At 42.2% G+C, this 21,728-nt stretch overlaps 1 protein-coding gene across 6 annotated transcripts in view; it reads left to right on the top strand.

Moving 5' to 3' along the window:
• Positions 1 to 6,196: 6,196 nt before the first annotated feature.
• Positions 6,197 to 21,728, top strand: part of CCDC66 (coiled-coil domain containing 66) — a 99,666-nt gene continuing 84,134 nt past the window's right edge. For 3 of the 6 annotated variants that reach the window (XM_030206062.1, XM_030206060.1, XM_030206063.1), the window contains exons 1-5: positions 6,197 to 6,312; positions 10,191 to 10,255; positions 17,249 to 17,274; positions 17,688 to 18,153; positions 19,929 to 20,073. In XM_030206062.1, the coding sequence (XP_030061922.1) occupies positions 6,302 to 6,312; positions 10,191 to 10,255; positions 17,249 to 17,274; positions 17,688 to 18,153; positions 19,929 to 20,073 (713 nt within the window). In that variant the 5' untranslated portion in view covers positions 6,197 to 6,301. Of the gene's footprint in view, positions 6,313 to 10,190; positions 10,256 to 17,248; positions 17,275 to 17,687; positions 18,154 to 19,928; positions 20,074 to 21,728 lie in introns of those variants that run through there. The other 3 variants (XM_030206061.1, XM_030206064.1, XM_030206065.1) reach the window with 3 other exon arrangements.

Here is a 21,728-nt window from a genome sequence, read left to right as displayed (position 1 = left end):
TACGGAGAGGAAGATTAAAACTTTAAGGTTTGCTACATGGAATGTGGGAGGGATAGCAACTCCAATTAAAAGAGCAAAAATTCTGGAGGCCCTAAAGAGACATAAAGTAGATGTCGGGTGTTTACAAGAAACTAGACTCTCCCCGGAAGAGCATAGGAAATTGAGAACTAGATGGGTGGGGGAGGTCCATTATACTTCAGCAGGAGGGCGGAAAGGCGGAGTGGCCCTATTAATACGTAAGGGGTTAGCAGCCAAATCCGAAGTAGTGCAGGTTGGTCCACAGGGTGATTACGTAGTGGTTAAGTTATGGATACAAAACAGAGAATTCCTGGTGCTGGGATTATATGGACCCAATGTCTATGATGCAAAATTCAATGCGAAGTTAATTGAAATATGCATGCCATACATAGATTCACAACTTATAGTCATGGGCGATTTTAATCTGGTCTCAGACTATCATGTAGATTGCTCTGATCCAAATGTGACATCTCGGGGAGGGCCTAAATCACGGGCCATGAGGTCCTTCATGCGCTCTCTAGACTTGGTGGATACATGGAGGGCACTATACCCTGGAGAGCGTGATTATACTCATGTTTCTCGAGCACATGGCACGCTTTCTAGACTAGACTACATACTGATAAGTCGAACAGCATTTTCATGGGTAGCTAGAGCAGAAATAGGCCCGGGGGGGGGGGGGGGGGGGGGTTTGTCTGACCATTCTATGGTGTGGATAGATGTGGAGACTACGAGGTTCTATCAGACATCGGGGGGATGGAGATTCCCGGCATATCTTTACCATAACAGGGAATTCCGGGACTTTCTCCATCAGAAATGGGAAGATTACAAGCAGAATAATAGAAGGCATATGACTCAACCAACACTGTTCTGGTCGGCTGCAAAAGCTGTATTGCGAGGGGAGGTGATAGCCTATGCCCATGCAAGGAACAAAAAAACATTCCATAGCAATCTTGAGGCTGGAAGCCAAACTGCAGAAGGCGAAAGCCCGTTATATACGTAGCCCCAATGCCACAACAAAAGAACAATTGCAGGCAATGCAGGTTACACTTAATTCATTGTTGCACGAACGCATGTGCAGATCCCTGGCACATCAAAAATTTAAACTGCAAAGATTTGGGAATAGGTCGGGATCAATGTTAATGAGATTAGTAAGGGCTTGGGGAAATCGGCAACCAATAACGACTTTGAGAGATGAGAAAGGAGTGCAGTGCAATAATAGTGAAGACATTGCACGAATATTCACAAGGCACTTTAAGACTCTATATCAGGCAACCCAAAAACCAGATCGCCAAGTACTTAACAGTTTTTTGGACCGCGTGGGGGTACCCAAACTAACAGAAATAGAATTAAACACACTGGAAGGTCCATTACAGGGGAAAGAGATCCAGGAGGTGATTAAATCCCTACCCTTGGGTTCCGCGCCAGGGCCTGACGGATATACAGGGGAATTTTATAAATTACTACCAACCTCTTTCGTGGGACCTCTCTGTGACTATTATACTCAGGTCATAACAGAAGGTAAATTTCCCCAGTACTCTAATACTGCATTGATTTCACTTCTTCCCAAACCAGGACATCCAGAAGATCAGGCTGCCTCCTATAGACCAATCTCACTCATAAATGTGGACATTAAAATCCTGTCCAAAATTCTTGCCAATAGGTTGGCCACGATATTGCCTAGGGTAATAGGACAGGAGCAGGTAGGCTTTGTCAGAACTAGGCAGGCAGTTGGAAATGTGCGCCGACTACTGTTGGCAATGGCATCGAGTCAGCAGCGGGGTGTGCCGACTTGCCTGTACAGTTTGGACGCTGAAAAAGCTTTCGACCTAGTGGGCTGGGAATACCTATTCACAACTCTTAAATATATGGGAATCCAGGGCTGGTTCTATCAAGCCATAATTGCTCTATATAAAGACCCAGAAGCTGTGATTTTGGTTAATGGGGTCAAAGCTGCACCATTTAGGATAGAGAGGGGTACTCGACAGGGGTGCCCCCTCTCACCTTTACTTTTTGTGCTAGCATTGGAACCACTGCTGAGGGCTTTGAAATCCAAGCAGGATATACCGGGAGTGATGGTGGGAGAGGGACAAGTTAAAGTGTTAGCGTTTGCTGATGACTTGGCCGTGATCACATCCAGACCGCAGGAGGCATTGGAGGTTATGTTGACTATAATTATGGAATATGGGAACTTGTCAGGCTTCTCGCTAAATTTGCAGAAGTCCAAGGGATTGATGATATACCCACAGGCAGGAGGCATGAGTGTGGGTGAGAGGAATTTGATATGGGAAAAAGAAAAAATCAAATACTTGGGCACTTACAGTATATACCACAGGATTTGACTACTCTATACTTTAAAAATGTGCAACCATTACTAACTCAGACTTGTACGCAGCTGAGACTGTGGCATGATTATCCATTATCAATAACAGGGAGGATAGCCTTATATAATATGGTTATTGTGCCCAAGTGGCTATATGTCTTCCAAACCCTGCCACTGTTTTTACGCTTGGAAGATGAACAGAAATTGAATAAGCAACTGAACAAATTTTTGTGGAAAGGGCGGAAGGCTCGGATACCGATTGCAACACTCCAGATGTCGGTGGAACATGGAGGCCTGGGACTTTTGAGTGTGAGACATCTTACTGTAGCATGTGGTATGAGACACGTCTCAGATTGGTTTCGTAACACAGCGGAGTTTTCTGCCACGGAATTGGAGACACAGCTCACTGCTGGGATCCACTTTAGTAACCTGCTACATACAGGAGGAGGTCGGATCCCGCCGATACTACAGGACTCTCATATAATGCCAACAGCGAAAGCAGTTTGGAGATGGATCTGTCGACTTCACCAATTCTCATCACGGACCACACCATATTTGACCATTTGTGACAATCCAGACTTCCCGCCAGGACAGATATACGGTGTGTTCCGCCGTTGGAAAAGCAAAGGGTTAATTTACATAACGCAAGTGTTGACTGAGGAGGGGCAAATTCAACCCTTTAAAGAGCTGAAGTCTAAATATTCTTGTCGACAATCAGAGTACTTCCACTACATGCAATTAAAACATTACATTTCCGCTCTGGAGTGGCAAGACCTGACAGAGGACGTACAGGAGGAACTGTCTGATGCATTCTCCCTACAGGCACAAAATAAAGTTCCGCTTCGGATGCACCATAGGCACATCAGAGACACAATACCAGAACCTGATTACAAGGGTCTGGCACAGGCCTGGACCGTAGACTTAGGAACAGAAATTTCCTATCAAATTCTTAAAGCATATGTTTTGTCTTTGCGAGGCTCTTGCAGGATGATGTCACATTGGGAATTACAATTTAAGTTTGCTATGCGTGCACATATTCCACCAAGAAGGGCTTTCCATATGGGAGCCTCGATGGATGGGGCCTGTCTGAAATGTGGCGAGATGAGAGTACAGTTAGGACATATGTTTTGGCACTGTGCAAAAATAGCAAAGTTCTGGAGGAGTCTCCTAAAACACGTATCCCTTATGTGGAAGGCAACATGGTGTTATGAGCCACAATTATTGTTTGGCAATCCAGGATTGGTGTCCCCGACCCCAGCTGGTTATAGAGGATTTGCAATTCGGGCAACAACTGTAGCGAAGAAAGTAATACTAACCGAGTGGATTACAAATAAAATTCCCACAGTTCATCAATGGAGATGCCAAATGGTTTGTCTCATGAGGTTTGAGAGACGGCTGGTGGATCAGAAAGAAACCTTTAAAGAAACAGATTTTTGTAAGATATGGACTCCATTTTGGTTGACATTGCCTCCAGTGGTGAAAGGTCCTATACTAAATTTTTGATGTACACAATCATATAAATAAGAGTTGGCGTTGTGTAAGTAGAGTAAATACACAGATGTTTAGGCACCATAGCCAATGAGGAGAAAGAGGAATGTCCCCCCCCCCGGGGGGGGGGGGGGGTAGGAGGGAGGGAGGAGGTTAGGTATAGTTTTAAGATTGTATAAAATGATGATGTGATAGTATGATGTTTGAAGTTTGATTCAAGACTTATCTGCAATGGATACTGTACTGTATTATATGCCTAATGATTGAAACCATCTCTCTATATAAAACGCACCTCCAACGTTCGAATGAAGCCTCTGTTAGCCAAAAGTGAAGGGGGTGAGATCGCATTGTGTCTGCCCCGCCCACGCGTCAAACGTGATGATGTCGAGGGCGGAGCAATGACACTCATCCAATCGCAACGCTCGGCAGCGAAGCGTCAGGGAAGGAGGCGGCGCTCTCAACGTCTAGCCTTCCCTTCGCTGTGTTCCGCCTTCTTCTGACGTCAAGGATGACGTCAAAAGAAGGCAGAACACAGTGAAGGGAAACCTAGACGTCGGGAGCACCGCCTCCTTCCCTGACGCTTCGCTGCCGGAACCACGGAGGTACATTTAAAAACAAAAAAAAAAAATAAAAACCATGTTGGGGGGAGCGAAGAGGGTGGCCACAAAAGAAAAACAATGGGAGCGGGAGGGCAGGGGAGAAACGACACCATGGATGCGAAGGGGGGGGGGGGGGGAAGAAGGGGGCGGCCCAGGCGGGGACATGGGAGAGAGAGGAGCATGGATGCAAGGGGGGGTCATGGAAGGGAGACAGGGGACTTGCTGGAAAAGGATGAATGGAGGCGGCAGGGGACAGAGGAGCATGGATGGGCATGGATTGGGAGGGCAGGGCTCAGGGAGAGAGGGCAATTGCTGGAAAGGGATGAATGGAGGGGGCAGGGGACAGAGGAGCATGGATGGGCATGGATTGGGAGGGCAGGACTCAGGGAGAGAGGGAAATTGCTGGATAGGGATGAATAGAGGGGACAGATGGGCATGGATGGATATGGATTGCACGGCAGGCCTCAGGGAGACAGGGCAATTGCTGGATAGGGAAAAATGGAGGGGCCAGGTGACAGATGAGCATGGATGGCCATGGATTGGAAGGGCAGGACTCAGGGAGACGGGAATTGCTGAATAGGGATGACTGGAGGGGACAGATGGCCATGGATGGATATGGATTGCAGGGCAGGCCTCAGGCAGAGAGGGGAAATGCTGGATAGGGAAAAATGGAGGGGCCAGGTGACAGATGAGCATGGATGGGCATGGATTGGAAGGGCAGGACTCAGGGAGAGGGGAATTGCTGGATAGGGATGAATGGAGGGCACAGATGGGCATGGATGCATATGGATTGCAGGGCAGGCCTCAGGCAGAGAGGGGAATTGCTGGATAGGGATGAATGGAGGGGCCAGGTGAAAGAGGAGCATGGATTGGAAGGGCAGGACTCAGGGAGAGGGGAATTGCTGGATAGGGATGAATGGAGGGGACAGATGGCCATGGATGGATATGGATTGCAGGGCAGGCCTCAGGCAGAGAGGGGAAATGCTGGATAGGGAAAAATGGAGGGGCCAGGTGACAAAGGAGCATGGATGGGCATGGATTGGAAGGGCAGGACTCATGGAGAGGGGAATTGCTGGATAGGGATGAATGGAGGGGACAGATGGCCATGGATCCATATGGATTGCAGGGCAGGCCTCAGGGAGACAGCGGAATTGCTGGATAGGGATGAATGGAGGGGCCAGGTGACAGAGGAGCATGGATTGGACTCACACTTTCACTCTGACTCTCAAACACTCACTCTCACATACACTCTCCCAAACACACACACTCCGAGGAAAACCTTGCTAGCGCCCGTTTCATTTGTGTCAGAAACGGGCCTTTTTTACTAGTCATCAATAAAAACCTATTTGCAATAAATAAAAAACCTGTCAAATAAGTTAGAAAAAAAAATCTTTTGTCCTTCACCTTTTAAGGCACTGCCTATCCAACTGGATCAACTTTTGACTTTTTGCAGATGAATCACGCATAGACAGTCCATTATTTCCAAAAATCTTTTACTATTGCTTTCAATAATAGCGTTTGCTATTGTTTTGCGTGTACTTGTGACTCCGCCTACTGGCTTCTAGATAGCCTTGTACCGTCTCCTGCTCTCAATCTAACTTACTTGGTCTCTGCTGTCTCTATCTAACATCATTGCTTATTTCTTCCTCTAAGTACCAATGATGTGGAAGGGCATACATCGCAGTGTTTCACACGTTGATTGGTTGACTCTTGGCGTTCCAGTCCACCTATTACCTGGCGTTTTATTGGGCTCTGACAGCAACCGCTGTTACTGTACACAGTGGGACTCCAGGAAGTGGCTGTTCGAGAGTTGTTGTGGGGCTGGTGGAAGCGGCTTTTGGCTCGGTAGCGGGGATTGTGAGCGTTGTGCAGTGCCATGAATCTAGGGTAAGGGGCTTTAACTGCTGGGCTTTTCCTCGCCTCGGAAGGTTAGCGCCATTGTTTACCGTTAACCTCCTCCCACAGCCGTGACTTATACCATCCATGCTTGAGCTGTGCCTGTGACAAGCTTAATTTTCTATAGATATTGAATATTGCAGTCTTGTATGCATCTTAGCTTTCAGTTTATTGGGCAACGGAGGATTTGCCAGTAAAGGAAAATTGTGAGAGTTCTGCGGGTTGATTGATTTGTGTGCAGTGGCCTCTTAAGCTGTATTTCTTTTCTCAAACGTATGTGAGTTAGCATTATCATAACACAAAGGTAAATGGCTTTCAACTTTTCCATTAGCTGTATATGTAGTGAGTTAAGTGGTTAATGCATAATGACATGAGAACCAGAAATGGGTGAGAAACTTGTTTAAGATTGATTAATTGGTACTTACATTACATTCATCTCTTATATTCCATATATACCCACACAGCATTCAAGGCAGATTACAAAAAGAAAACTAGTACATAAAAACCTAAGGAGTCCTTTTACAAAGGCGTGCTAGCGTTTTAGCATGTGCTAAATGCTAGAAATACCCATATATTGCTGTGGGCATCTCTAGCATTTAGCACATGCTAATAATTTGCGTGTGCTAAAAAAGATAACACACCTTTGTAAAAGACCTCCAAGAACATACAATAAAACAATTATGTGCAATTCCACAGAATAGAAAATTCCAGTAAATTGACATGATGTAATATTAAATTTAGCAATAATATGATCTTGGAACAAAGGTCTCGCAGCGTATCTCAGTTGACAGTAGATTCTATGATTTTGTTGATTGATTTAAAAAAATGATGCAGTGACATGTGTAATAGATTTTACATCTTTTGGGTTTGGAAAAGACAGGTTAAACTGATTTTGAATCAGGTGTTTTGTAGATGAGTAAGCAGAAAAGATTAAAGTATGTATGTAAGGTGGCGCAGAGTCTCCAGTAATTAAAAAAATTATACAGTAGAGCTTGAACAAAATTCTAGTTTCCATAGGTAATCAGTGAAAGTATGACCTCATATTTACAGGAGGACTAGATTAATCTTGGAGCGATATTTTGGTCTTGTGCATGGGCAGAATTTTACTGGAGCATGTGCACAGTGCACAGGCACATGTGTAGATTAGAAACTACTATAATTTGTTTGTACATGCTTACATGTATTTTCATCCATTTGTCTTCATTAAGGCCCCCCGTCCATCCTAAGTTGCAGACCTACATCTTAGTCCTACTTCTCATTCATTATGAGAGATGGGCCATCATTTGAAACAAATGTCATCACCTTTTAAAAGCATATACAGTGCGCACTGTCCTTAATGAGTGTCTGCATCTATCAGGAAAGAGCGTGCACTATGTGCAAAATAACAGGCATTCTTTAAGGAGAGTACACATTGTGGGGGTAATGCTCTACAGGTTGCCTAAAGCTAGGTTCAGGATGCTACGTGCTAAATGTGAATTCTATATCAGTAATTACACATGTAATATAGAATATTAGCGGAAGTCAGCATTTATGTGCCAACATTTAGTCACAGCCACTTACAGTATGTCAGTGGCTAGTGTAAATGACTGTGACTAAATGCTACAGTTTCATATGTAACTGTCAGTATTCTATAGCCTTAGTGTGTAAGTGTGGGACATGCCCCTTCCATGTCCTCATCCCCTTGCAGTTACACAGTATAGAATTTGCTTGCTAAGGTTATAGAATGCTAAGTGCAGTTAATGTATTCTAATTGCAAATTAGTGCCAGTTTAATCCAGCTATCACCAATAATTAATTCCCCCCTCCCCTTTACAAAGCCGTGGTAGTGGCTGCTGGTATGGTATTACCACTTGGCAGCCACTAGCGTGGCTTTGTATGAGGTGGAGGTTAGTGCCAGTTAGCAGCTAATTTGTCAATTAAGTTATATGTGTAACTGTAGGTATTCTGTAATCTACATGTAAATTTTGCGTGCACAAGTTTATAGAAAAAAGAAACAAATGAACATGGAATGAAAACTTTCTGGATGCCCATCCCTATTCTTTTGTAGCTAATTATGTTTTCTTTTTGTTTTGTTAAACAAAGTCCCACCACTCATGTCTGTTTGTGCTGTGCACTTGGTTTTGCAACACAAATAATAGAAACATAAAACATGGTAGCAGAAAAAGATCACATGTCCTGTCCAATCTACTCATCCACTTCGTGACTGCTCAGCTTTAGAATCTTCTAGGCTTGTCCTGGGCTTTCACGAATTCAGGTACTATTCTTGTCTCCACCACCTTTCCTGTAAAGAAATGTCTGACCCCCATTATGATGAAGATCATTAACCATTGTGGTAGCCACCATCTGAATTGACTTTATATCCTTTTGAAAGTGCAGTCTGAAGGACTGCCTACAGTACTCAAAATGAAGTCTTGCGAGAGACTCACACAGAGGCAGTTTGCCATATTTTAACTGCATCATGCTGCTTTTTGGTGTCACCTTAACTACTTATTCAGCCATCATTAGATTATCAACCCCAAATTCCAGTCTGTTGTGTGTAGAACTTCACCCTCTATACTGTACTACTCTTAGGTCAAAATGCATGACTCTACTGAGATGCTGCTCATTAATTGGAGGGACACTGGGATGCAAAGCTTGCTGAAGCCCAAAGACAAGGCAAGAAGAGGTATAGAACACGATAGCCCTGGCATCAGAATGAAAATGTGGACTTCTTGCTGATGGCCACCTGTCTTTGGTTGTACAAGGTCAGGACCTGGGCGATACAAGGCTGGATACATTGGAAGCATTGTCTTGAAGACAGGGAATTGGAGCAGAGTTGTTATATCTCACATTAAAAAAAAAAAGGCTAGCTTCAGAACAACTGAGGAAAGGGTAGGAGAAAAAAAGATGCTTGAATGCATAGGAATAGCCAGCAGGAAAAAAGTGGTGGTAGTGCATGGTGGATATGTGTAGCGACATCCCAGGGGAGGTGATGGAGACGAGGACTGTATCTGAATTCAAGAAAGCATGGAGCAAGCACAGAAGATCTCTAAGGGAGAGGAAAGGATTGTAGAGCTTATTAGTTGATATGGATGGGCAGACTGGATAACACATAGTGTCTCTATCTGCCCTCATATTCTGTGTTTCTGTTTCTTGCTTGGGGTACATAAGTAACCACAGAGTTTCCATTTCTCACTAGGATGTGTGCACAATGAGTTTAAAGTAAATTCATCCATGTGCTTTACTAGCATGTCTCTGTTGCTGTCCTTTTACTTTGCGTTGATGTCAGGGAAAAAGTTTTGAATGAAGCTTTCACAGTTAGTGAACACCTATTTACCAGTGGAAAACTTCTTTTGAAAATTGCCCTATTTAGGCATCATGCAGTGCCCTGTACAATTACTTATTCCACGTGACGCCAAACTTCTATGGAGATAGCCTGACATTAATTATACTAAGGACTATGAAAGCGATATATCATATTAGTGTACACTAAATTGTATTAATGTGTTTTGTTTACTACAGGTCCCATTTTATGCAGTAGAACCCATTTACTACTAATGGGTATTAACAATGTCAGTGTGTGTTAACATGGTGGCATGCTTTAGTAAATCTAGTCTTGAGAGAAGGAAGCAGAGAAGACAAATGTTATTCCTGTTAATATCATTTTGCAGAAAGAGTTCATCCCAGGCCCTGCAAAAGTGAAGTCAGCACATCGATAGCTTGATAAATCTAAAGCCTGATGTCCCGTTTGGATTTTTCTAACTTTTTAAAATGTTGGTGGGCTAGCCTTGCACTGCACTTTCTGGAATGTTAATACTGCATTTTTAAAATGAAAATCAAACATTATGATCTTCATTAAGGATCCACGGTTGGTTTGTTTGTCTTTTGCAGGGATGGTTTGAAGCTTGAAACTCAAATATTGGATGGAAAGCCCAGGCTAATTTTAGCTTCATGTGGTATGATGCATTCAGTGATGAGAATGTTGTATTCTGTGTTCTGAAAGTCTCTAACAAATGTTATTGAAACTGGAAGCATTGAAAAGACTAAAAACACGGTTGTTTGGTTTCAGGTCAAATTAAATGCTTCTTTTGCAACATCATACTCTAGTAAACATATCTAAAAGATAATTGCAATATTATTTGCTTAAACAAGAGTACTATTATCCAAAATATTAAAAGGCAATTCTGTAAGGCATGCCTAACTTGGATGCCAATTTGCATACTAAGCTTAGTCACATGATTGGTGCCATAAATTGGCAGTTATGTGAGCAGGTGTTAGACACTGTTCTGTAAACTTGGCACATATGTCACTTACCCCCCTGGTTCTGTATTTGGCAACTAATGTGCAAATTTGGCAGTGCGGCCAAATTGCACACACAACTTAATTATTTAGCAAGCCAGTTGATGCCGATAATTGGCCAATAACAAACAATTAGCACTAATTGACACTAATTAGAATTTATGTGTGCAGCTTTCTAATTGTATTCTGTATAGTGGTGTGTGTAAATTCTAATGTCAATTTGAATTCTTAAATGGACATTGCATAACCTGAGGCCAAAGAAAATGCTAGTAATGATGGGATTTGAAGCTTTTAGATTTACTGACCCATAAATAAGCAAAAAATGTTTAGGTACATAAGTACATAAGTAGTGCCATACTGGGAAAGACCAAAGGTCCATCTAGCCCAGCATCCTGTCACCGACAGTGGCCAATCCAGGTCAAGGGCACCTGGCACGCTCCCCAAACGTAAAAACATTCCAGACAAGTTATACCTAAAAATGCGGAATTTTTCCAAGTCCATTTAATAGCGGTCTATGGACTTGTCCTTTAGGAATCTATCTAACCCCTTTTTAAACTCCGTCAAGCTAACCGCCCGTACCACGTTCTCCGGCAACGAATTCCAGACTCTAATTACACGTTGGGTGAAGAAAAATTTTCTCTGATTCGTTTTAAATTTACCACACTGTAGCTTCAACTCATGCCCTCTAGTCCTAGTATTTTTGGATAGCGTGAACAGTCGCTTCACATCCACCCGATCCATTCCACTCATTATTTTATACACTTCTATCATATCTCCCCTCAGCCGTCTCTTCTCCAAGCTGAAAAGCCCTAGCCTTCTCAGCCTCTCTTCATAGGAAAGTCGTCCCATCCCCACTATCATTTTCGTCGCCCTTCGCTGTACCTTTTCCAATTCTACTATATCTTTTTTGAGATACGGAGACCAGTACTGAACACAATACTCCAGGTGTGGTCGCACCATGGAGCGATACAACGGCATTATAACATCCGCACACCTGGACTCCATACCCTTCCTAATAACACCCAACATTCTATTCGCTTTCCTAGCCGCAGCAGCACACTGAGCAGAAGGTTTCAGCGTATCATCGACGACGACACCCAGATCCCTTTCTTGATCCGTAACTCCTAACGTGGAACCTTGCAAGACGTAGCTATAATTCGGGTTCCTCTTACCCACATGCATCACTTTGCACTTGTCAACATTGAACTTCATCTGCCACTTGCACGCCCATTCTCCCAGTCTCGCAAGGTCCTCCTGTAATCGTTCACATTCCTCCTGCGACTTGACGACCCTGAATAATTTTGTGTCATCGGCGAATTTAATTACCTCACTAGTTATTCCCATCTCTAGGTCATTTATAAATACATTAAAAAGCAACGGACCCAGCACAGACCCCTGCGGGACCCCACTAACTACCCTCCTCCACTGAGAATACTGGCCACGCAATCCTACTCTCTGCTTCCTATCTTTCAACCAGTTCTTAATCCATAATAATACCCTACCTCCGATTCCATGACTCTGCAATTTCTTCAGGAGTCTTTCGTGCGGCACTTTGTCAAACGCCTTCTGAAAATCCAGATATACAATATCAACCGGCTCCCCATTGTCCACATGTTTGCTTACCCCCTCAAAAAAATGCATTAGATTGGTGAGGCAAGACTTCCCTTCACTAAATCCGTGCTGACTTTGTCTCATCAGTCCATGTTTTGTATATGCTCTGCAATTTTATTCTTAATAATAGCCTCCACCATCTTGCCCGGCACCGACATCAGACTCACCGGTCTATAATTTCCCGGATCTCCTCTGGAACCCTTCTTAAAAATCGGAGTAACATTGGCTACCCTCCAGTCTTCCGGTATTACACTCGATTTAGGGACAGATTGCATATTTCTAACAGTAGCTCCGCAAGTTCATTTTTTAGTTCTATTAATACTCTGGGATGAATACCATCAGGTCCCGGTGATTTACTACTCTTCAGCTTGCTGAACTGACCCATTACATCCTCCAAGGTTACAGAGAATTTGTTTAGTTTCTCCGACTCCCCCGCTTCAAATATTCTTTCCAGCACCGGTGTCCCCCCCAAATCCTCCTTGGTGAAGACCGAAGCAAAGAATTCATTTAATTTCTCCGCTACGGCTTTGTCCTCCTTGATCGCCCCTTTAACACCATTTTCGTCCAGCGGCCCAACCGATTCTTTGGCCGGTTTCCTGCTTTTAATGTATCTAAAAAAATTTTTACTATGTATTTTTGCTTCCAACGCTAATTTCTTCTCAAAGTCCTTTTTTGCCCTCCTTATCTCCGCTTTGCATTTGGCTTGGCATTCCTTATGATCTATCCTGTTACTTTCAGTTGGTTCTCTTCTCCACTTTCTGAAGGATTGTTTTTTGGCTCTAATGATTTCCTTTATCTTACTGTTTAGCCACGCCGGCTGACGTTTAGTCTTTTTTCCCTTTTTTCTAATATGTGGAATATATTTGTCCTGAACCTCCAGGATGGTGTTTTTAAACAGCATCCACGCCTGATGCAAGTTTTTTACTCTGCGAGCTGCTCCTTTCAGTCTTTTTTTCACCATTTTTCTCATTTGTCGTAATCACCTTTTCTATAGTTAAACGCTAGCGTACTTGATTTCCTAGTTTCACTTCCTTCAATGCCAATATCAAAACCGATCATATTATGATCACTGTTATCAAGCGGCCCTCGTATCGTTACCCCCTGCACTAGATCATGAGCACCACTAAGGACTAAGTCTAGTATTTTTCCTTCTCTTGTCGGCTCCTGAACTAGCTGTTCCATGAAGCTGTCCTTGATTTCATCAAGAAATCTTATGTCCCTTGCGTGTACAGATGTTACATTAACCCAGTCTATATGCGGGTAATTGAAATCCCCCATTATTATTGTGTTGCCCAGTTTGTTTGCGTCCCTGATTTCCTTTAACATTTCCGCATCCGTCTGTTCGTCCTGGCCAGGCGGACGGTAGTACACTCCTGTCACTATCCTTTTCCCCTTTGCACATGGAATTTCAATCCACAGTGATTCCAAGGAGTGTTTTGTTTCCTGCAGAATTTTCAATCTATTTGATTCAAGGCTCTCGTTAATATACAATGCTACCCCTCCACCAATCCGATTCACCCTATCACTACGATATAATTTGTACCCCGGTATGACAGTGTCCCACTGGTTATCCTCCTTCCACCAGGTCTCAGAGATGCCTATTATATCTAATTTTTCATTTAGTGCAATATATTCTAACTCCCCCATCTTATTTCTTAGGCTCCTGGCATTCGCATATAGACATTTCAAACTATGTTTGTTGTTCCTAAGTACATCATGCTTAGTACTTGACAGTATTAATTGGCAATCTTTTGTCTGATTTTTATTGTTATTTAAAGATACCCGATCTACTACAATCTCTTTTGCAACCTCACTATCAGGATACTCTATCTTCCCTGTTATGGTGATATCTTTGAAAGATACCTTATCCCGAACCATGCTCTTTTGAGCGACTGTCGGCCTTCCCCCCATTTCTAGTTTAAAAGCTGCTCTATCTCCTTCTTAATCGCCGATGCCAGCAGCCTGGTCCCACTCTGGTTAAGATGGAGCCCATCCTTTCGGAATAGGCTCCCCCTTCCCCAGAATGTTGCCCAGTTCCTAACAAATCTAAAGCCCTCCTCCCTGCACCATCGTCTCATCCACGCATTGAGACTCTGGAGCTCTGCCTGTCTCTTGGGCCCTGCGCGTGGCACAGGTAGCATTTCAGAAAATGCTACCCTGGAGGATCTGGATTTCAGCTTTCTACCTAAGAGCCTAAATTTGCTTCCAGAACCTCTCTCCCACATTTTCCTATGTCATTAGTACCCACATGTACCAAGACAGCCGTCTCCTCCCCAGCACTATATAGTTTTGTTTCGTGAGACACAATCAAATGTATCCTGGAAAGAAAACCTACTGGGCCTCCTTTGTTTTTCATTTTGTAAAGGGATCATAGTGACATTTTAATGGAACCTATTTGATGGAAATGTAGGTCTATGCATAAATCTGATGCCACGGCCTAAAAGGTCAAATTTCCTTTTCTATTACATAAGTGCTCCTTTCAAGAAGAGTATTTCTTAAGCAGACTGGTAATATTATGCTCAGTGTTCAATCTATGTGGCCAGCAACAGTGTTGGATGCTAAGTGCTGACATTTATTCATACGGGAAAGAGGCGGAGTTAGGACTGTGCCAGTGACCAGCAAAAAAAAAAAGTTATCCAGAAAGCAGTGAAATTCAGCTACACTTCGGATAACTTATAGCTTGTGTAGGCCTTGCAGAAAGGCAGGCCTAAACGTAAGCAGTGACACAATTGATGCATACCCCCTGATTCTGTAAAGGTCCCCAAAAATAGTGCGTGAAAATTTAGGCATGTTCCTCCCCCCACCCCCACAGTGCAGCCGGCCCCTATTCTGTGGATATAACAAACGTCAAAGAAAAATATTGCAACTTTGAAAGAATCATATATGATAAAACTTAGTACTGCCAAAGTAATCTGTATCTGTTCTGTTAGTCTTAAAAATCATTAGAGTGGAGGAGTGGCCTAATGGTTAGTGCAGCGGGCTTTGAGAAAATGTTTTAAGTTAGATGTTTAAATTACATCTTGAGTGTAATTTTCAGCTCTGAAGGGAGTTTGCATGCTCATTGGTACTTTTTGGCTACAGGCTCACAAGGCAGGTTTTTAAGGCCAATGCTGCAGGGATCTCTTACCCCATATATATTGTAGGTGCAAGTATATACTACTACTTCTTATCATTTCTATAGCACTACTAGACGTACGCAGCGCTGTACACTTGAACATGAAGAGACAGTTCCAGCTTGACAGAGCTTACAATCTAATTAGGACAGACAAACAGGACAAACAAGAGATAAGGGAATATTAAAGTGAGGATGATAAAATAAGGGTTCTGAGCAAGTGAATAAAGGTTAGGAGTTAAAAGCAGCATCAAAAAGGTGGGCTTTTAGCTTAGATTTGAAGACGGCCAGAGATGGAGCTTGACGTACCACCTCAGGAAGTCTATTCCAGGCATATGGTGCAGCAAGATAAAAGGAACGGAGTCTGGCATTAGCAGTGGATGAGAAGGGTGCAGATAAGAGAGATTTACCCAGTGAACGGAGTTCCCGGGGAGGAATGTAGGGAGAGATGAGAGTGGAGAGGTACTGAGGAGCTGCAGAGTGAATGCACTTATAGGTCAATAAGAGGAGTTTGAACTGTATGCGGAAACAGATAGGAAGCCAGTGAAGTGACTTAAGTGGGCTAATATGAGCATAACGACATTGGCAGAATATTAGTCGTGCAGCAGAATTTTGAACAGATTGAAGAAGAGAGAGATGGTATATGGGGGTAAAGATGCATAAAGCAGGCCAGTATATGGGGGTAAAGATGCATAAAGCAGGCCAGTCTACCCTCTACCTGCCTGTTTTGCCCTTATGAAAACTACTTGTGCTGTGTACAGTGTAGCATGAATAGTTTTTCCTGCTGAAGGGGAAGGCAGTTTTTAAAGGACCCTTCTCTATAGGTAAATTACCATTTTACCCATGCAGAGTCACACTGAAAATTGCCCCTAGATACCTAGTTGGTTTTGGATTACATTCAGCATTTAATGAAGACTTTTTCCATTCATCTTCTGCATGTAGTTAGCCACATAGATTGCACAGTTCCCTCAATTCTGTGGCATGTGTGTTTTGGAAAGAAGCAACCATCTCTTTTTGGGCTTTTAGCTATTTTCACTCTGCCACAGAGCTGTGGAAAATGTACTGTCAGCTGTGAACTATTGTGATCAGTCAGTTATTGTGGAAGTTACTTCTATAGCTTTTGAGCAGAGTGCGGCTCCTTAGGTCACCGCTCTTAAAGGATCATAGATTTGATATACTGCCTTTCTGTAGTACAACCACAGCTGTTTCATGTTTTATATACAGGTACTTTTGTCCTTAATGGGTTCAAAATCTAAGGGCCCCAGTTTCCCAGCTTCTCTGTCCACTGCAGTAACCATTAGGCTGCTCCTCTTTTGCTGTGTAGCTTAGAAGGGTTTGTTATAAGACCTTGGTTCATCTCTCTTTCTCCACTGGCCCTTTTACTAAGTTGCAGTCAAAAAGTGGCTTGTGCTAGTTTTGGAGCGTGAAATTGGTGCGCACTGGGCCACTTTTCACCGCGGGGGTGGGGGTGGTGGAAAGGCCTTTTTAAAAAATGGGGCAATAAATGGCCATGTGCTAATATTAAAATTAGCGCACAGCTATTTACTGCCTTAGCCCTTACCGCCACTTATTTAGTAGGCAGTAAGGTCTTACGCGCTAGCCCTGTGATGATCGGACAGTGCGCAGCAATGTGGCTATACTGCTGATTACCGCCGGGAACGCCCACTGCAGTAGAAAATTATTTTCTACCACAGGAAACTGCACGCACCAACTTTGGAACTATCAGCAAGCTCCCACGCTACCCTGGCGATAGGGCCGATTTGGCATGCGCTACCTGCGCAGTAGCCCTAGCAAGCCTTTGTAAAAGGGTCCCCAAGTGATTTAGCTGACTCTAAATGTGGAACTGAAACTAGGTGCCTTAATGCTCTACAGTAATGTGGTACTCGAGCAAATTTTAGTTTATAACTGAAAATTTCTTGTCTTGCAGCAGTTGAATCAAAAGTTAACAAGCAGGTAAGGAGTGCAACATTGTCTTTTCGCTGCATAGTCTAAAAAGAGCCAAAGGATCATTTTTATCAAAATTGGAAAAAAGACAAAAAGATTTTTTTAACCTACATACTTTACTAGAAAAGACAAATTACCAAGTGAAGAGTGGTTGATGGGCAGAGAGGGAGGTTTGAATAGGTCATATGATTTTTTTAAATTAGGAATGATATTAAAACAAACATGTCATATTAATTTGATGTATAAGAGAAATGTAGATGTTTTAGCTTGCAGTTTAGATTTACATATGCAAAAGAACTGGTTTGGGTTTTGTTTTGTTTTTTAGAACAGCACAACATGTATGAATTGAGCAGTAATGCATTCTATGTACATACCCAAATGTTATGGTTAGCCTTGAGCACAAATAAATTATGTTGTTTCAGCAGGCAGGTTACAAAACAAGAATACAGAAGCATAGTTTAAAAACTAAACAGACTGGCCAAATTGTTAAGTCATCACAGAGTACTAATGTCAAGACTGAAAAATCTTTGCCAAAAAACAGAACTGGCCCTGGGCTTTCAACATCAAAAGGAGACAAAAAACCTGGTAATTTGCTACCACGAAAGCCAAATTGTGATTTGCCAAAGGAGAGCAAAGATCATGCTTCCATACCCCAAGAAAACATTGATATCGGAAAACAGCATGCCCAAAAGACTGACATCAGTATTAAAAAGACTGTTGTTTCCAACACAAAACAAAAGCCTCAAACGAAACCTAACATTACTGCTGAAGAGCTCCGGAATAGTTTGGTATGTTTAACTCAAGAGCAGTTGCAGCAGATATTGTTAGCTGCAAACCGTGGATCAAAAGCCGTATGTGAAGACCAGGATGACAGTGAAAGAGACAGAAGTAAGACACTTCCTTTAATCAAACTGATTGTTCATTTATGATTGAAGTAATTTATCTTTTGATTAATAGCAGATTAAGAGCCAGATTTACTAAAGGGTTTATTTCCATTTTGGGGGTAGTTATCATAGTGCTATTTTGGCATAGGTCCTGTTTTATGCAATGAGACCAAGTTGCTGATAACTGGGGTTAGGAGTAAAATAACACATCTTAATGTCCCCCCTTTCCCCCGGATTCTATATACTGCACTTAATTGGTTTAACAAGCTAATGAGTGCAGATTGCTCTCAGTACCCTTCTCCACCACCGCCAACTCCAGGCTCCGCTCATTCTGCCTCGCCTCACCCTATGCTTGGAACAACCTTCCTGAGCCCTTACGCCAAGCCCCCTCCCTGCCCGTCTTCAAGTCTTTGCTTAAAGCCCACCTCTTCAATGCTGCGTTCTGCACCTAACCCTTACCGTTCAGTGAATCCAGACTGCCCCAATTTGACTGCCCCTATCGGACCGACCATTCACTTGTCTATTAGATTGTAAGCTCTTTGAGCAGGGACTGTCTCTCTTTGTTAAATTGTACAGCGCTGCGTAACCCTAGTAGCGCTCTATAAATGTTTAGTAGTAGTAGTGATAACAGCACTTAAGCAATAATGAGCACTAATTGGCACTGATTAGAATTTAGGTTCACAACTCGCTAAGCATATTCTGTAATGATATGTGCCAAACTCCTAACACACAGAGGCAAAAAGTGGCGTGGTTATGGGAGGAAAAATGGGCATTCCAAAATTTAGGCACCTGGTTATAGAATATAGCCTGGAGTGCCTAAATCTAAGCTCTGAGATTTACTCCAGGTTTTCATTGGCGTGAATGGATGTGCACAGATATTGATGCTGGAGTATCAACAAAGCATAGTCTATAATCAGCTCCTAAATCTGGGTGCTGATTAGAGAATACCCTTAGCACTGATTTCAGCGCCAGTTTTTATAGGTGCCATATATAGAATCTCCTTTTGTGTTTGTGAGAATAATATTCAGCACATGCGGTCCTAAGTCTGATTCCATTGAGGTGGATTTTCAAAGCAGATTAGTTGATAACTTTCAAAGGTGGTCTTTTACTAAGCTGCGGTAGCATTTTTAGTTCACGGTAGAAATCAGCTGGCAGTAAGTGGTAAACACCAAGACGTCCATAGGAATGTAATGGGTGTCTCAATGTTTACTGCTAGCAGATTTCTGCCGCAAGCTAAAAATGCTACCATGGGTTAAGACCCCCAGAGTTTGCCATCTAGAACTGATATTTGAAAGTATAGCCACCTGGTTTTGTTTGGCAACTGCCTTTTTAGTCATTTGGTAAGTGGGTGGTCCTGGAGGCACAGGGTTCAGTCAGGGAAAGGAAGTTAGCCAGCAAACCCTAAGCACAGATGTCATAGCCTTAAATCTAACCAGCTAGATTTTATCCTAATTTCAGCTGCAACTGAGATTAAACCTAAGGATAACTAGCTAAAATATAGTTGAGCTTCTTAGCTGTTCTAGTCCATTTCAGAAATCTACCCCATTACTAAAAGTTTTCTGATGTAGAATGTTTGTTTTGGACCACATTGAATGATTTTATGCCAAACTGGTGGTATGGAACATTTTATAAATAAATATTAATGATTTTAGAATAATTCAAATCACCACAAAAGTCTTGGCTTTTGTCACTGTATATTAACAGCATGGTTAGTCTGTTGATGGATTATGGAAATAAGGAAATGCACTGTTTTTAAATTGTTTTTATTCCTAATCCAAGAGAGTTTGGATGCTAGTGCCATTAATAATGAAACACAGGAAAACTCGGGATTACACCAAATGTCTGATGTTTCACCTGTTCAAGTTGAAAAAGATGTATTAACTGAAAAAGTCATATCTATGCAGGAGGGACAGAAATTAGAAATGTAAGTACTTTTTTTTTAAAACAGAAAATGTATGCAATATTAAGGATGTGTTTATTATGTAATCCTTTACAAATGTATTGATGTATGTATAATTTTGTGATTCATAAAGAGGGTAATTTTTATAACCGGACATCTATAATAATTTCTAAAGACATGCCTATTTTAATGTCTGTTACTTTATAAAGACACATTAATTTCCCTTTATAAAATAAGTACCTAGAACTATCCCCAGTAGACTGCAAATACACAAATGTATGCCTCCTCCAAGACAGGTGCAAATGTACATATGCACTGTCCGCAAGTATGCGTATACATTGTAACTGTACCTCAAGAATGCCTACACTCAGTTCACATAAAAGTTGGTTTTGGCTTTTGTGCACTTTTTTTCCCCCCATATATGTAGACCTCACACATTTTTATAGGAGCCATTTTCTACGTGTAAAATATGCTTGATATGTAGAAAATTCTGTATAAAATTACACCCCTAGGGGAAAATTCTATAAAGTAAATACTAACATGTATGAACTGCCTAAGCACTGTTCTGTAACTTCCCACAAATCTTCAATAGCGTGTAGCTTGCAGGTGGGCACATACACATGGACGGCACACACGTTTATAGCATAAATCGCCACCTAAATGAAATGCGCCTAGGCGTTTTATATAAAGTATGCCTAAATTTAGGTGTTCTTTATAGGGTAAACCTAAATTTCTTTATGGTTTATAGAACATGCCGAGTTCCCAGTTGCATGACTAAATTTAGTCGCTTGCAGTTACACCAAGTAAAACTTGGTGTAAATTCCGATGCCTAAATTAGGCGCGAACTGGGCGTATTCTATAACAACAACGCGCATAGATTTTAGAAACACCCGCAACCCGCCCATTCCACGTCCATGGCCACAACCTATTTTTAACTATGCAACTTAGAATTTATGCACATCACGTTATAAAATACGCTTATAGTTTTGCACGTAAATTCTAATTAGCACCAGTTAGTGTCAGTAATTGCTTAAGTGGCAGTTATCGACACTGATAGGCTTGTTAACTAATTAAGATCTATGCACAAATACAGAATATGACTGGATTTCTGCATGCAACTTAAGTCACGCTATATAGAATCTGGGGAATAACTTATAAAATACTGTAGGTTAGGCGAGTATCACCAAAACTTGGGTGCGAACATTTACAGCTGCCCTATTGCTGGCCTTTCGCACCTATATGCATATGCATGTATATACCATGTTAAACTAGTACTCCCCTGGATTCTATATGTCGCACCTAGTGTTCTGCGCTGAATTCTAAGCATATTCTAGAACAATGCATGTAACTTAATTGGCTTACAAGTCAATCAGCGATTTTAACAGCACAAGCAATAATGAGCACTAAATGGCAATAATTAGGATTTAGGTGCATAACTCGCTGAGCATATTCTGGAACACAGAGGAAGAGATTCTATATATGGCACCTAAAAAAAATCAGAGCTGAAATTAGTGTCGACTAAGCGTATTCTATAATCGGCACCTAGATTTAGGAGCAGATTATAGAATATGCTTAGTTGATATTTCAGCACCCACATCTGCGTGCATCCATTTATGCAAATGAAAACCTGGTGTAAATCTCAGCATGTAGATTTAGGCACACTGGACCATATTTATAAC

The sequence above is a fragment of the Microcaecilia unicolor genome, chromosome 6 (assembly GCF_901765095.1).
Source record: "Microcaecilia unicolor chromosome 6, aMicUni1.1, whole genome shotgun sequence".
In the NCBI taxonomy this organism is placed as follows: domain Eukaryota; kingdom Metazoa; phylum Chordata; class Amphibia; order Gymnophiona; family Siphonopidae; genus Microcaecilia; species Microcaecilia unicolor.
The sequence above is the reverse complement of the archived record's forward strand: the minus strand, read 5'-3'. Positions and strand labels throughout refer to the sequence as shown.